The sequence below is a fragment of the Oncorhynchus clarkii genome, chromosome 25 (genome assembly GCF_045791955.1).
Source record: "Oncorhynchus clarkii lewisi isolate Uvic-CL-2024 chromosome 25, UVic_Ocla_1.0, whole genome shotgun sequence".
NCBI classification, from domain to species: Eukaryota; Metazoa; Chordata; class Actinopteri; order Salmoniformes; family Salmonidae; genus Oncorhynchus; species Oncorhynchus clarkii.
Genome location: NC_092171.1, coordinates 8163049 through 8177731, shown reverse-complemented (window position 1 = coordinate 8177731; position 14683 = coordinate 8163049). Strand labels below are relative to the sequence as shown.

Genomic DNA, 14683 nt, shown 5'->3' with positions numbered 1-14683 from the left:
TTTTCTTCAAGATATGTATGTATATGTCTTTTTTTGGCTTCCTTGCGAAAGTATCTAAAATGTATTGTGTCACTTATAGATGATTAGAACATACCAGTGTCTACATATATGAAAATGGAGCGTGGTTAACAAGATAAGAAGAAAGTTCCTGAAATATGCTTCTCTGTGTGATCATAGGGTAGGATTAAAGGAAGAAAAACACAGATTTTCAAAACTTGCAACAAGTTTCTAGCCAGAGAGAGGTCACCGCTAATCCCCACTTCACCGCTAATCTCATAGTATTTCAAAATCACTGTTTTAAAATGTTAAAAAAAAATATATTAATCGGGTATAACTTTCTTTGTAAAAATGCGCCATTTTCACATACAGTGCATTTGGAAAGTATTCAGACCCCTTGACTTTTTCCACATTTTGTTACTTACAGCCTTCTAAAATTTATTTAAATTGGGGTTTTTCACCCTCAAATCTACTCGCAATGCTCCATAATGACAAAGCAAAAACTGTTTTTTAGAAATCATATTTACACAAGTATTCAGACCCTTTACTTAGTATTTTGTTGAAGCACCCTTGGCAGCGATTACAGCCTTGTCTTCTTGGGTATGACGGTACAAGCTTGGCACAACTGTATTTGGGGAGTTTCTCCCATTCTTCTCTGCAGATCTTTTCTAAGCTCTGTAAGGTTGAATGGGGAGTGTCGCTGCCCAGCTATTTCCAGGTTTCTCCAGAGATGTTAGATCGGGTTCAAGTCCAGGCTCTGGCTGCGCCACTCAATGACATTCAGAGACTTGTCCCGAAGCCACTCCTGCGTTGTCTTGGCTGTGTGCTTAGGGTCGTTGTCCTGTTGGAAGGTGAACATTTGCCCCAGTCTGAGTTACTGAGAGCTCTGAAACAGGTTTTCTTCAAGGATCTCTTTGGACTTCCACCAATTGGAGTAAACTAATAAACAATAACACTTAGGCTTCTACCTTCATTTTATACATCTTATACACATTTTACAGACACAATCTATTTTACAATAGTTATATTTTGTTTATTTTTAAGTTCTTCCTCTATTTCTGATTTTTGTTTTCTATTTGTAACTGTGCTATTTCACAGAACTTCTGTACCTATATACATTTTACAGACCCCGTATGTTTTACATTGGTTACCTTGTTATTAGTCTCACCCTTCAGCTCCATTCAACCCCTCCCATCTATCTCTTAACCAACCATTTTGGATTTCTATTTGCCATATATTTTTTAACTGAGCTGAGCTTCACAAAAGTACTGAATCTTTCTATTCTCATAGCTTCTACAGATTGTAAATTGAAGATAGTCATTTTTTGCAAAAATGTTTATGGCTTTTCAAATCACCCAGTATTGCTATCTGCAGTGTTAGTTCTAGGCAAATGTTGCAATTCTTCAGCTATTCCTGGACCGGTCACCAAAAACAAGCTACATTTGCTCCATTCATCTTTCCCTCGATGACTAGTTCCCTAGTCTCACCGTCCCTGTCGCTCAAAAACGTCCCCACAGCATCACCGTAGGGATGGTGGTAGGTTTCCCCCAGACTTAATGCTTGGCATTCAGGGAGTCATCAGACCAGAGAATCTTGTTTCTCATGGTCTGAGAGTCCTTTAGGTGCATTTTGGCAAACACCAAGTGGGCTATCATGTGCCTTTTACCGAGGAGTGGCTTTCATCTGGCCACTCTACCATAAATGCCTGATTGGTGGAGTCCCTCTGGAAGGTTCTCCCATCTCCACAGAGGAACTATGGAGCTCTTTTAGAGTTACCATCAGGTTTTTTGGTCACCTCTCTGACCAAGGCCCTTCTCCCCCGATTGCTCAGTTTGGCCGGGCTCTAGAAAGAGTCTTGGTGATGATGGAGGACACTGTGTTCTTGGGAACCTTCAAAGCTGCTGAAATGTTTTGGTACCGTTCCCCAGATCTGTGCCTCAACACAATCCTGTCTCGGAGTTCTACAGACGATTCCCTCAACCTCATAGCTTGGTTTTTGCTCTGACATGCACTGTCAACTGTGTGACCTTATATAGACAGGTGTGTGCCTTTCCAAATCATGTCCAATCAGTTGAATTGACCACAGGTGGACTCCAATCATGTTGTAGAAACATCTCAAGGATGATCAATGGAAACAGGATGCACCTGAGCTCAATTTCGAGTCTCATAGCAAAGGGTCTGAAAGCTTATGTAAATAATGTATTTCAGTTTTCCAATATTTTATACATTTGCTAAAAATGTTTGCTTAGTCGTTATGGGGAATTGTGTTTAGATTGATGAGGGGGAAAAATTATTTAATCAATTTTTGAATAATGTGGGAAAAGTCAAGGGGTCTGAATACTTTCTGAATGTACTGTATGTAGACACTGGTATCGTACTGGATATGATGAAAATAAGGTTAAAAAGTGGTGGAATTGCCCTTCAAGACTAGTTAAAGTTATGTACTAGATATTCATAACAGTATATTTCCCAAATATTGAAATATCCTAAGAAGTTGTTGGCACTTTCAAAAAGAACAAGAATGAAAGTCTTATTCTATAGGCCTAGGCATCTTCTCAATCATATCTTTATGAGAGATTGAACAAACAATATTAAGATAGGAGGAGGATGCAAATAAAGCCGTTATTATCTAGTTCTGAAGACGGTCTAGACTTTTCTTCTATCTAGCCCGTGATTTATAGCCTAACTTTCTGCGGCAAGACAGCCCGTTCATCAGTTGACTGTCACTTTGTGCCGTCATGTGTGTGCCACATTGACACAGACAGACACACACAAACCTCTTCCATGCTGAAGCTTCACCAGAAAGGAATATTAAAAAAGGTTTGCTTGCACTTAGCCTCTGCCCAGGCTTTCAACATTATCTTTCGTCATGATTTGCCCAGTTGTTAGCATGCAATTTCGCATTATAGGCCTACGGTGGTTTTTAACAGAGTTTAAAAACACTCACATTATTACACTTTTTGGGGTTGGCCAATAGGGAGCAATACCATCATATATCATGAGGTTTTATGAGTACATAATCACAATAGGACAAAAGTTGACATCGCCCAACCTTAGATATAGGGTATAGGAAGTATTCATGCCAAACTGTATCAAGGATTGTCTTTCAAAATAAATAACTTCCGGTGCTTTGGCTTAGGTGAAAGTCTGGCAAATCTGTTGTAGGCTATGTGTGAATTGTTACATTCAGACAAATTTAAACAGGCCAATGTATTTACTATTTTAACAAATTAACCAAATGTACCTTTTCACAGCTTCCATGCAGTGTGTTGAGAGAGCAATGATCTCATGACAGTTGCGGTGTAACTAATAAAGCTTGCACGTCTCTTTGCCCTGCCTCGGGTCTATGTAATGCAGGATGATGAGGTGATGATGCTTTCCTTAGAAGACCCTCTTTTGTTTTGCTCACTATGTAAACTCCATGCTTGAGATTGTAGTGCAAACAGGAGCTATGCAGAGCATGCTTCTTTATCATTGTGCATGGGATTTGTCTTTATCCAGCTTCTGTCAGGCTCAGAATGTCACAGTGTGGTGAATTATCCATCTAAGGAGATACTGTTACAGACACATACTTATGACTGGTCAGGGGGAAATCCAACAATCAAAATCTCACGGAAGTGAAGTAGTGTTGGAACAACATCACACTGTGACATTCGCTTTAGTGTGCCTCTGCTTTGAAGTCTGCCAACCTTCATTCAAACCAGAAACCACAAATCCACTGTACGTATCTATGCTTCTGCTTTTATCTGTCAGTGGTGGATTTCTAATTTCTGATATTAGGGGTGAGACGTAGCATTTGACGCTAGGTCAGTCAAGGCTACTGTAGCACGGCAGTCTTGTTCATACTGTAGGAAGGTGGGATGTGTGTGTGTGTGTGTGATGGCTCTCACATGAAAAATGACAGCCTACAAGGGAGGCCAGGAGTCTTTCCTAGTCGGGTCACACGATAGCACTGGAAAGACTCTTGACTTTAGCTAGCACAGGGCCTGTATTCACAAAGATTGCTGATCTAGGATCAGGTCACCCTGTCCATAATCATATTCAGTATAATCTAAAAGGCGAAACTGATCCTAGTTCAGCACTCTTACTTTGAGACTCTCTGTGAATACGGGCCTAGGTGTAGTATCCTGACTCTCCTGTCTCTCCGTCCTCCAGCATGTGAAGCTGGGTGCCCTGAAGGACCCTCTGTTGGACGACCAGGGAGACTTCAACAGGATGTGCGGGGCCATGAAGAAGATTGGCCTGGACGACACGGAGAAGCTGGACCTGTTCAGGGTTGTGGCCGGGGTGCTGCACCTGGGTAACATTGACTTTGAGGAAGCCGGGAGTACATCGGGTAAATCAAGTTACATACCTAACATATCTCTCTTAGTGTAGCTCTCTGGAGTATTAGAATGTACACATACTTACGCAGATACGTGTGTGTGTGTGTGTGTGTGTGTGTGTGTGTGTGTGTGTGTGCAAGCACTCATCTGCATACGCTCAATGGGGCTTATTGGTCCTTTTATTGTTCTGACAGCATTGAATCCCTTCTATAATGTGGCAGGAGGTCTACCCCCCACCCCTGGCTGACACATTATTCTCTGTCGGGTCTCACTGTCCCACTTTTGAAGTACACCCATTGAAAATGACATGCTCTGAATCTACTCGCCTACCAGCTTTACAAGAGTGATGCAATACATCTGTCGTATAAAAAAATTGATGATTCAAGCTTATCTTGAGATGGATGATGTAATCACCCCAAAACCAGTTCTTCCTTTGGCCGCCTCTTCTTCCAGTTCTCTGCTGCCAATGACTGGAACGAACTACAAAAATCTCTGAAACTGGAAACACTCCCTCACTAGCTTTAAGCACCAGCTGTCAGAGCAGCTCACAGATTACTGCACCTGTACATAGCCCATCTATAATTTAGCCCAAACAACTACCTCTCCCCCTACCCTATTTATTTATTTATCTCCTTTGCACCCCATTATTTCTATCTCTACTTTGCACATTCTTCCACTGCAAATCTACCATTCCAGTGTTTTACTTGCTATATTGTGTTTGCTTTGCCACCATGGCCTATTTTTTTTTTTGCCTTTACCTCCCTTATCTCACCTCATTTGCTCACATTCTATATAGACTTACTTTTCTACTGTATTATTGTATGTTTGTTTTACTCCATGTGTAACTCTGTGTTGTTGTATGTGTCGAACTGCTTTGCTTTATCTTGGCCAGGTCGCAATTGTAAATGAGAACTTGTTCTCAACTTGCCTACCTGGTTAAATAAAGGTGAACTAAATAAAAAATCGATTGCTGCCTCGAGAGCAGATATTACCTGGAACGTCGCACGGTGCTCACTCTCTGTTGAAATGGTTACATGTTGACAGTTAATTTCCCTCTCAGACCATCTGTCTGTCTCTGCCCTTCAAAAGTACGTTACTACTTCACTGTCTGCGACAAAGACGGTACTTCTTCTGCAGAATGTGTGGCGTGGATTCCCAGTGTGGCTGTATTCAAGCATTTGGCAGGAGTAAGAAAGTACTAAAATCCATCCAAAATCCAATTGAGGAGGCATAATGGACGCTGCTCCATTTTCTTTTTGTGCGCACCAATAATTTGTTTGGGTGTGCGCGTGGTGCGTGCGCGTGGTGCGTGCGTGTGTGTGTGTGTGTGTGTGTGTGTTTCCAGGCGGCTGCATCCTGATGAACCAGTCTAGTCAGAAGCTGGCCTACTGTGCTGACTTGCTGGGCCTAGACCAGGAGGACCTGAGAGTCAGCCTCACCACCAGGGTCATGCTCACCACAGCAGGGGGCGCCAAAGGAACAGTTATCAAGTAAGACTACCTCTAATGCTGCGTTTAGATGGTATGAGGTAGACGGTGAGAGCACGACGGTAAATGACGTTGAGGCTGGCAGAATAGGCTGGCTTACTTTTGCCATCACCATCTTTCTTGCTTTCTTGTCCCGCTATGCCGACTGATATGACGGTTTTTGCTTCCCTCGTCTGAATGCAGCATTAACCTACCTGCTGCTGCACTTTTATACTTTTAAAGTCTAATGCCCCATTTACATTGTGGCTTTTTTAATTATGCCGTATGTCATCTTCACGGAGTCTTGCCCCGCTACTGAACAATCAAGTGTAGTATTTGCAATGCAAGATGGAGGAGAGCCTGTCTCTCGTCAGAGATCGCATAAATACATTGTTTCAGGTGATAGTAAAACATGAGACTGAACATGAATAGATTATAGATGAGAATATGGGGTGGGGAAAGTGGGCAGTAATGGCACCTACAGTAACTACAAAGGGTAAAAGGTTTGCTCTGAACCTGCTGCTTCAGCTCGATGCCTGTCCAGAAAAAAACAGAGAGCAAAATACTTTTGGAATGTTTGAATTTTGACGAGTATTCCAGTCCACTCCGTCCTGCACAAAAATTGATATTTGAAACTAAAATAAACCTTAATCTTACACAACAAAATAGATTTAGGCAAAACTAACAGTTAAAAATAAGTAAATAAATGTACATATCAAGTATTGGCACAGTGAAGTCACTGTGGACTGGAATACTGAGACTGAGTGCAGGACAGAGTGCTACACCATAGCTGAACTTGCTCACTTCAGAAGAACTCCACTTTGTTCATAATCATCAACCCCTTTGAATAATTGAAGCCAAATGGTGTTGGAGAGTGCTAGAAGAATTAGTCAGCCAGGGTTCAGGGAGTACAGTCACTTCTAATGGCTTGTCTTTCGACCTCCTTACCTACTTGTTTTAGCAAAGCAATACCATCCTGTAAAAACGTACTCTTTAAGAAACAACTCAAACTTCCTTTGCACATAAACCTGAAATGAGAAATGACTGTATTAATTAAAAAGTATTTTTTTTATTTTTATTAAAGAGTAGCCCAGTTTCGGCCTCTCACTTAGTTCTTTCCCCCCAGGGTGCCTTTGAGGGTGGAACAGGCGAACAACGCCCGGGACGCCCTGGCCAAGGCCGTGTACAGCTGCCTCTTCGATCACGTGGTCAGGAGGGTCAACCAGTGTTTCCCCTTCAAAACCTCCTCCAACTTCATCGGGGTGCTGGATATCGCCGGCTTCGGTAAGTCTGCCTAGAGCAGTGAGTTTGTCTCACAGTTTGTCTGTTTCTCTGTACGTTTGTTTCTCTGTCTGCCTGTCAGTCTATCTAGCCATATTTCCGTTAATTTATCTTGTAGGTGTTCGTTTCCTTCATGTCCTCACATAAACTCTTTTCCTCGTCACGTCCTAAAAACTTTACTAACAGAATTTGATATATTCAGCACCAGTAACTGCCTGAAGATGAGCATTATTCATTCCCACTTCAGACGTGGCAGATCATTTATACTTTCATATTGCTTCTCACACCCCTCAGAGTATTTTGAACACAACAGCTTTGAGCAGTTCTGCATCAACTACTGCAACGAGAAGCTGCAGCAGTTCTTCAACGAGCGCATCCTGAAAGAGGTGAGTGAGAGTGAAGTCTGGGGGTGCAGAGGTGGCTCGCTAGTGTTGTCACGACTCCAGAATTTTGACTTTGATACCAGGTTTAGTATTTCTTTTTTTAGGAAGCCATGTATGCATTAATGAATCAATTATATAATCATACAATCAATTTGACTTTGTTTTTACCACTAACTACAAAACAACAATGGTAATAATTTATTTGAAAGATAAATCTCTATTGATTAACTGGGTAAATCAAGATGTAGCCTAGGTCTATTCACAATACAGGTGAATGGATATTATTCAATAGGAGTGTGTGCATTCATTGAGTTATTGAGCTTGTTTAGCTGATTTCACGGGCTACAGGTGACAAACAATCCCTACCATTTAGGACTTGTTTTATTGGCGACTGCTAGGAGAACAGATCATTTCTACATGCATTGTTGCATTATTGAATTGTGCTAACTCAGCATGAGTGAAAAGCTAACAATGCAGCCCAGAAAGCTCTAGCGAGGGGTTAAAGTTCTCTGTCATGGATTCAGGAGAGATCAGTGTAGATCCGGTTTGGAGATGGCATAGCCTAATAAAGACAGAAGCATATCTGTTCTACGAAATGTATTCCCAAATAACTGTATTCTCAAATATTTTATTTTTTCTGTTATACTGTGTGCACTGAACTTTCATGCATGATTGTTGATGACACGCCGATGTTCAGAGGAAGGGAATGAAATAGTCTGTCCTCTATAATGCTCACAACAGCAGCGCTCAACTCAGACAGCGGTGTGTAACATACTGTAGCTGCTGGCAAAGTCATTCAAAGCCTGTACTATAGCATTTAGGATGTAACTTTTCAGTGCCACTATTTTTGCCATGTAATGTTGTTAAACCAAAATCAGACAACCGCATAGTAGAATAGTTTACCTACAGCCTTATTCTAAAATGTATACCATTTGTTCCCCCTCATCAATCTACACACAAAAGCAAAAACAATTTTTAAAAGTCTAAGCCTTCAGACTCTTTGCTATGAGACTCAAAATTAAGCTAAGGTGCATCCTGTTTCCATTGATCATCCTTGAGATGTTTCTACAACTTGAATGGAGTCCACCTGTCGTAAATTCAATTGTTTGGACATGATTTGGAAAGGCACACAACTGTCTATATAAGGTCACACAGTTGACAGTGCATGTCAGAGCAAAAACCAAGCCATGGGGTTGAAGGAATTGTCCGTAGAGTTCCGAGACAAGATTGTGTTGAGGCACAGATCTGGGGAAGGGTACCAAAACATTTCTGTAGCATTGAAGGTTCCCAAGAACACAGTGTCCTCCATCATTCTTAAATGTAAGAAGTTTGGAACCACCAAGACTCTTCCTACAGCTGAATGCCCAGCCAAACTGAGCATTTGGCAGAGAAGGGCCTTGGTCAGGGATGTGACAAAGAACATGAGGTCACTCTGACAGAGCTCCAGAGTTCCTCTGTGGAGATGGGAGAACCTTCCAGAAGGACAACCTTTTCTGCAGCACTCCACCAATCAGGCCTTTATGGTAGAGTGGCCAGACGGAAGCACATGACAGCCCGCTTGGAGTTTGCCAAAAGGCACCTAAAGGACTCTGACCATGATAAACAATATTCTCTGGTCTGATGAAACCAAGATTGAACCCTTTGGCCTGAATGCCAAGTGTCATGTCTGGAGGAAACCTGGCACTATCGCTACGGTGAGGCATGGTGGTGGTAGCATCATACTTTGGGGTTGTTTTTCAGTACTGGGAGACTAGTCAGGATCGAGGGAAAGATGAACGGAGCAAAGTACAGAGAGGTCCTTTATGAAAACCTGCTCCAGAGCGCTCAGGACCTCAGACTGGGGCGAAGGTTCACCTTCCAACAGGACAACGACCCTAAGCACACAGCCAAGACAACGCAGGAGTAGCTTCAGGACAGACTGGGGCAAAGGTTCACCTTCCAACAGGACAACGACCCTAAGCACACAGCCAAGACAACGCAGGAGTAGCTTCAGGACAGACTGGGGCGAAGGTTCACCTTCCAACAGGACAACGACCCTAAGCACACAGCCAAGACAACGCAGGAGTAGCTTCAGGACAGACTGGGGCGAAGGTTCACCTTCCAACAGGACAACGACCCTAAGCACACAGCCAAGACAACGCAGGAGTAGCTTCAGGACAAGCCTCTAAATGTCCTTGAGTGGCCCAGCCAGGGCCTGGACTTGAACCCGATCGAACGTCTCTGAAGAGACCTGGAAATAGCTGTGCAACAATGCTCCCCATCCAACCTGACAGAGCTTGAGAGGATCTGCAAAGAAGAATGGGAGAAACTCCCCAAATACAGTTGTGCCAAGCTTGTACCGTCATAACCCAAGAAGACTCGAGGCTCTAATCTCTGCCATAGGTACTTCAACAAAGTACTGAGTAAAGGTTCTGAATAGTTACTAAAATGTGATATTTCAGTTATATTTGATAAATTAGCAACAACAAAACTATTTTTGCTTTGTCATTATGGGGTATTGTGTGTAGATTGAGGGGGGGGGGAAATGATTTATTCCATTTTAGAATAAGGCTGTAATGTAACAAAATGTGGAAAAAGGTCAAGGGGTCTGAATACTTTCCGAATGCACTGCATTTACCTGTTGTATGCCAGATAAATATTCCTCTCGAGGCGCATTCAAGTCCTGAGAGCCATCGGACAAGCAGTCAATGCACAACTATTCTTCGTGGAAGAACACTTTTGAAAGCAGTTTTGGCCTTTGTTTAAAAAAAGAGCGTGATCCCAGTTTTACATTGCTACCACATTTATTTCTCTACTCCTTCAATTGCGAGTGTGTCAAATTTTACAAATGCAGTAAACGGTAATTGAATAACCGTGTAACTGATGGATGAAGGCCGTCATGAAAATATAATAACTGTCAAAACCGTTTAGGCCTACATTCATTTTAGGTTTTATTTGTATTAACTTTACTTTGATGTAGGTAAACTTTACCTAATAGTGGGGGTGTTTACTAATGATTGTAAGAAATAGTTTTGCTAACTCAGTCTATTATACTTTCTACATCTCCACTTTCCAACTGATGATGTGAGGAGGTGTAGAGCACTATAGGCTATGGCACTTAATTATTTATTTTTTATAGTTTGATGTGTGGACTTTATTTTAATAAATAAATCTGTCTTTTAAAAAAGGTTGGATGCGTCTGACTATTGATTAATTATTCAACAGCAGTCGACAAGGTTGTTCTGGCTCTGAGGCCTATAATGTGTCGAATGGAAAATGCACCAATCCTTTTCTTAATTTATAGACTAATCAACGCTGATCATACCCCCGGTCCTGACCAATATGTCACCCTAGGCGAGACTAAAAAAAATGCCACCCTCCTATCCCACATGGTAGAATAGTAGCCTGGGCTATACTGTGTCACCCCGCGATGCAGTTTTGTGAATGCCTATGTGGTAACCTACCTTTTGTAAAACAGGCAATTTACCGTTAATCCATGTCATTTGGTTACATTAATTTCTGTTAATGCGTGTATTAATTACAGTCATTTACTGTTCTTATTCTCGGAGTGTAAATGTTATTTGCTCACAACCTGCTACACTTGTGAAAAACAAGTTTTGATTTATTTCATACCGTCATATGTGTGTGAACGATGAGTGTGTGGCTGGTTTCTTTGTCCGCTTTGTTGACAGAGCGCTTGCACCTGAGCACGCATTGAAGTACCTGCCCAGCTGGGCTTTTAAGTAATTTCTTATTCACATCAGACAGTAAGTCAAGTCTTTAAACAAAATATACAGTATATACATTCAAATTATAATAGTTCCTCACAGTATTTGAAAAATCTTTCCAACGCTGTCCCCCTCGATAATCAGCGTCGCTGATAAATAGGCTGTGGACATGTTTCAATTATTGTCAGTTTCATCTTCATACTATAGCATAGCTCTCCCCTTCATTCATTCCTTGTCAATTCATTATCTTATAGCCTACTTTCGGAAAGCCTAAAGTAGGCCTAGGTTTTTTAATATGTTTTAAGGAAAGGAGAAATATTTGCTCTTGTGTCTGATATTCGCTGGTGGCTTTGATTGACGGGCACTTTTACTGCGGTGTGCTGTGTGTGAGTTCGCTGATTCTTTCTACAGGCCTATATGTCCAGCCAGAAAGTTTTTCCTAAAGTAGTCTGTCTGGACTCCATCTCTTTAATAAGAATCAAACACTCCTGTCATGATATAATCTGGTAAATGGCCTATTATCAGTAGCTTAGGCTACATTAGCTCTCTCATTACAGCGTCTTCCCTTTGAAGAACGGTCGAATGACCTTCGCAGCAGGGTTTGTGATATGTTAATATTTTGGGGAAAATGTGAGAACCCATCAGACTTCGTTTTAATGGTTTTGTGCATTGATATATATTTTTGTGCATTGATATATATTTTTGTGCATGTATATATATATATATATGCAGAAAAGCCAACAGCTTTTTAATTGGACTCTCTTAATGTTGTCAATACAAAAATGCTACAGATCTTCTTCAACCTGGCATTTCTTCATTTGTTGATGAATATTTAATAATTTAAAATACCATGATAATAATGAAGTGTAATGGCTTGTTTCAAATAGGTTTTTATTAAGAAGCATATCCATTTAAACAGGTGTACAAACTGAATTGTGACCTCTCCTTTTTTTGAGGGGGGGGGGGGGGGGGTCTATATGCATGGTCCTTTTTTGGAGGAGGTATCAAAAAAGTACTGAAGTTTCGGTATACCGTGCAACACTAAAGAGGACTCACACACACCGAACACACTCTTCTCCCTGCAAGAGTCAGTCTACACGTTACACTCATTAGAATGGTAATCTTTCTCTCTGTGGAGATGACAGCGTTTCTCTTCTGGGAGCTCTTGTTTTATTCATTGATTTTTAAGGTCTCCAATTAATGATCAAATTTAAAAATTAAGGGATTTCATGGCGTTTGAATCACATTGGAGTGCAGAGATATTTCTGTTGGCCTGAAATTACCCAGAGAAGCATGTTTACATATTTTTTTTAAATATCAATTTTGAAAAGGAGTTTGTGTACCTGATTCAGTAAGTCATGATTGTTGACAAATCTAGGATCAGATTACACACTAACCATTAGGAGGATGAAAAAAGATCTGACCTGGTAAAAGTGGTTAAGAGCAACATCTTTGTACTTTAGTGTTGACTTACCATTCTTTCTGCAGGAGCAAGAGCTATATCAGAAGGAAGGACTGGGAGTCAATGAAGTTCATTATGTCGACAACCAGGACTGCATAGGTGGGTGCCACTGTCAAACCTTTGTCACCTTACTCCACACTATGATTATTAGACATGTCTTGTGTATTTCTTCTGCAGTAGACTGTGCCCATAGATATTGCTATGTTATATTTCATTCTATTTTGGAGCTCTTTCATACATCCAAAATATATCTTGATATTGCACCATATTTAGATGCCAGACCAGTGAAACAGGAAATTTCTCCCAGCCTCTTTCACACATTCAGTTTATCAACTTTTCATGGTGCAAAGTCAAATTCCCCAAGAGCAGCTCCTAAACTATTTTACTTGTTTAATATGTGGGGACAGCACTCTATGCGATGCATATTGTACCTGCACTGTAAGCTTCAATGTCAAACATAATGGACGGACTGGCTTTAGAAGGAAAATATGGAATCTCTTTCTGTGTCTGACTGCTGACTAGGAGTTGCCACTAGGAACCAAACGGAGATGCAAGGAGAGGTGTGTGAGCAGAGATTGGAGTGGAAATCTCCAGCTTCTGGATGCCTTAGAGTGACATACAGAGACATGATTAACTTGAAGCCCTGTCTTTTTATGTTTGACATTGAAGCTTACAGTGCAGGTACAATATGCATCGCATAGAGACTTACAGAGACATGATGAGAGATACAGCCCTCGACAGAGCACTCTCACTTTTCAGAAAATGTGATTGCATGAAACCAGCCCCACGACATGAGTTTGCACTGACTTCCTTCGACTGCACATTTAGGGCCCCAGAGAACGCTGACTGTATCACGTAATCCAGACATTACATCGGAAGTCAACAAAATAATACATTTTTATTGAACTTAGTAGGAAATCAACTAAATGTATTGAATAGATTAGAAAATGTATTAATTGGCCTCCCGGGTGGCGCAGTGGTTAAGGGCGCTGTACTGCAGCGCCAGCTGTGCCATCAGAGACTCTGGGTTCGCACCCAGGCTCTGTCGTAACCGGCCGCGACCGGGAGGTTCGTGGGGCGACGCACAATTGGCCTAGCATCGTCCGGGTTATGGAGGGCTTGGCCGGTAGGGATGTGGCGACTCCTGTGGCGGGCCGGGCGCAGTGCGCGCTAACCAAGGTTGCCAGGTGCACGGTGTTTCCTCTGACACATTGGTGCGGCTGGCTTCCGGGTTGGATGCGCGCTGCGTTAAGAAGCAGTGCGGCTTGGTTGGTTTGTGTATCGGAGGACGCATGACTTTCAACCTTCGTCTCTCCTGAGCCCGTACGGGAGTTGTAGCGATGAGACAATATAGTAGCTACTAAAACAATTGGATACCACGAAATTGGGGAGAAAAAGGGGTCAAATAAAAAAAATTAAAAAATGTATTAATTTGCTTAAGATTATCGTAAGACATTAACAAAATGCATCAGGGATTTGCATTTTCCTTAAACTTTCTGAAGAGGCAATGCAGGAATGCCCCTGTCTGTGTGTCCACGTTTGTCTACCAGTTTATGTAGCCGTTAGCAATGAAGTCAAAGTTAACATTGCCTACCTGGCAAAATTATATTGTGATTATTTGCATCAATCGAGTGGTGATTTGTTAAGCAAACTCTGAAATCACGTGTGCTACAGAAACACCACTAACCGAACAAGTCTCTTGCTGGTGTGCACTTGAATGAAAGAGGTATCTACACCCAAAAATTAAAATTTCTTAGATTTTTCCCAGACCTTAAGTGTTTTCCTGATGTGGTTTAGGCATTGTTTTGGACTTAGAACATTCCATTTTTTTGTTTTTCTATAAACAGTTTGAGACCGAAAACCTGTAAAAAAAAAAACAGGGGGAAATCATAAACTTGGAAAAACAATACATAGAAAACAGAATTAGGCAAAAAATAATACTGATTTTATAGGGCCCTATACAATATAACTTCTCTGGAGTTAGTGGTGAAGAGGGACCACAACATGTGGCTCCTCATTAAACCAGGAAGTTTCCATTGTGTAATGAGCATTTGTGATTGTC

General features: G+C 41.5%; 1 protein-coding gene across 3 annotated transcripts in view; it reads left to right on the top strand.

The window, feature by feature from the left end:
- Nucleotides 1-14683, top strand: part of LOC139383367 (unconventional myosin-VI-like) — a 91609-nt gene that overhangs the window by 45689 nt on the left and 31237 nt on the right. For all 3 annotated transcript variants that reach the window (XM_071127883.1, XM_071127882.1, XM_071127884.1), the window contains exons 11-15: nt 4153-4333; nt 5668-5812; nt 6915-7072; nt 7364-7455; nt 12648-12720. In XM_071127883.1, the coding sequence (XP_070983984.1) occupies nt 4153-4333; nt 5668-5812; nt 6915-7072; nt 7364-7455; nt 12648-12720 (649 nt within the window). The remainder of the gene's footprint in view (nt 1-4152; nt 4334-5667; nt 5813-6914; nt 7073-7363; nt 7456-12647; nt 12721-14683) is intronic.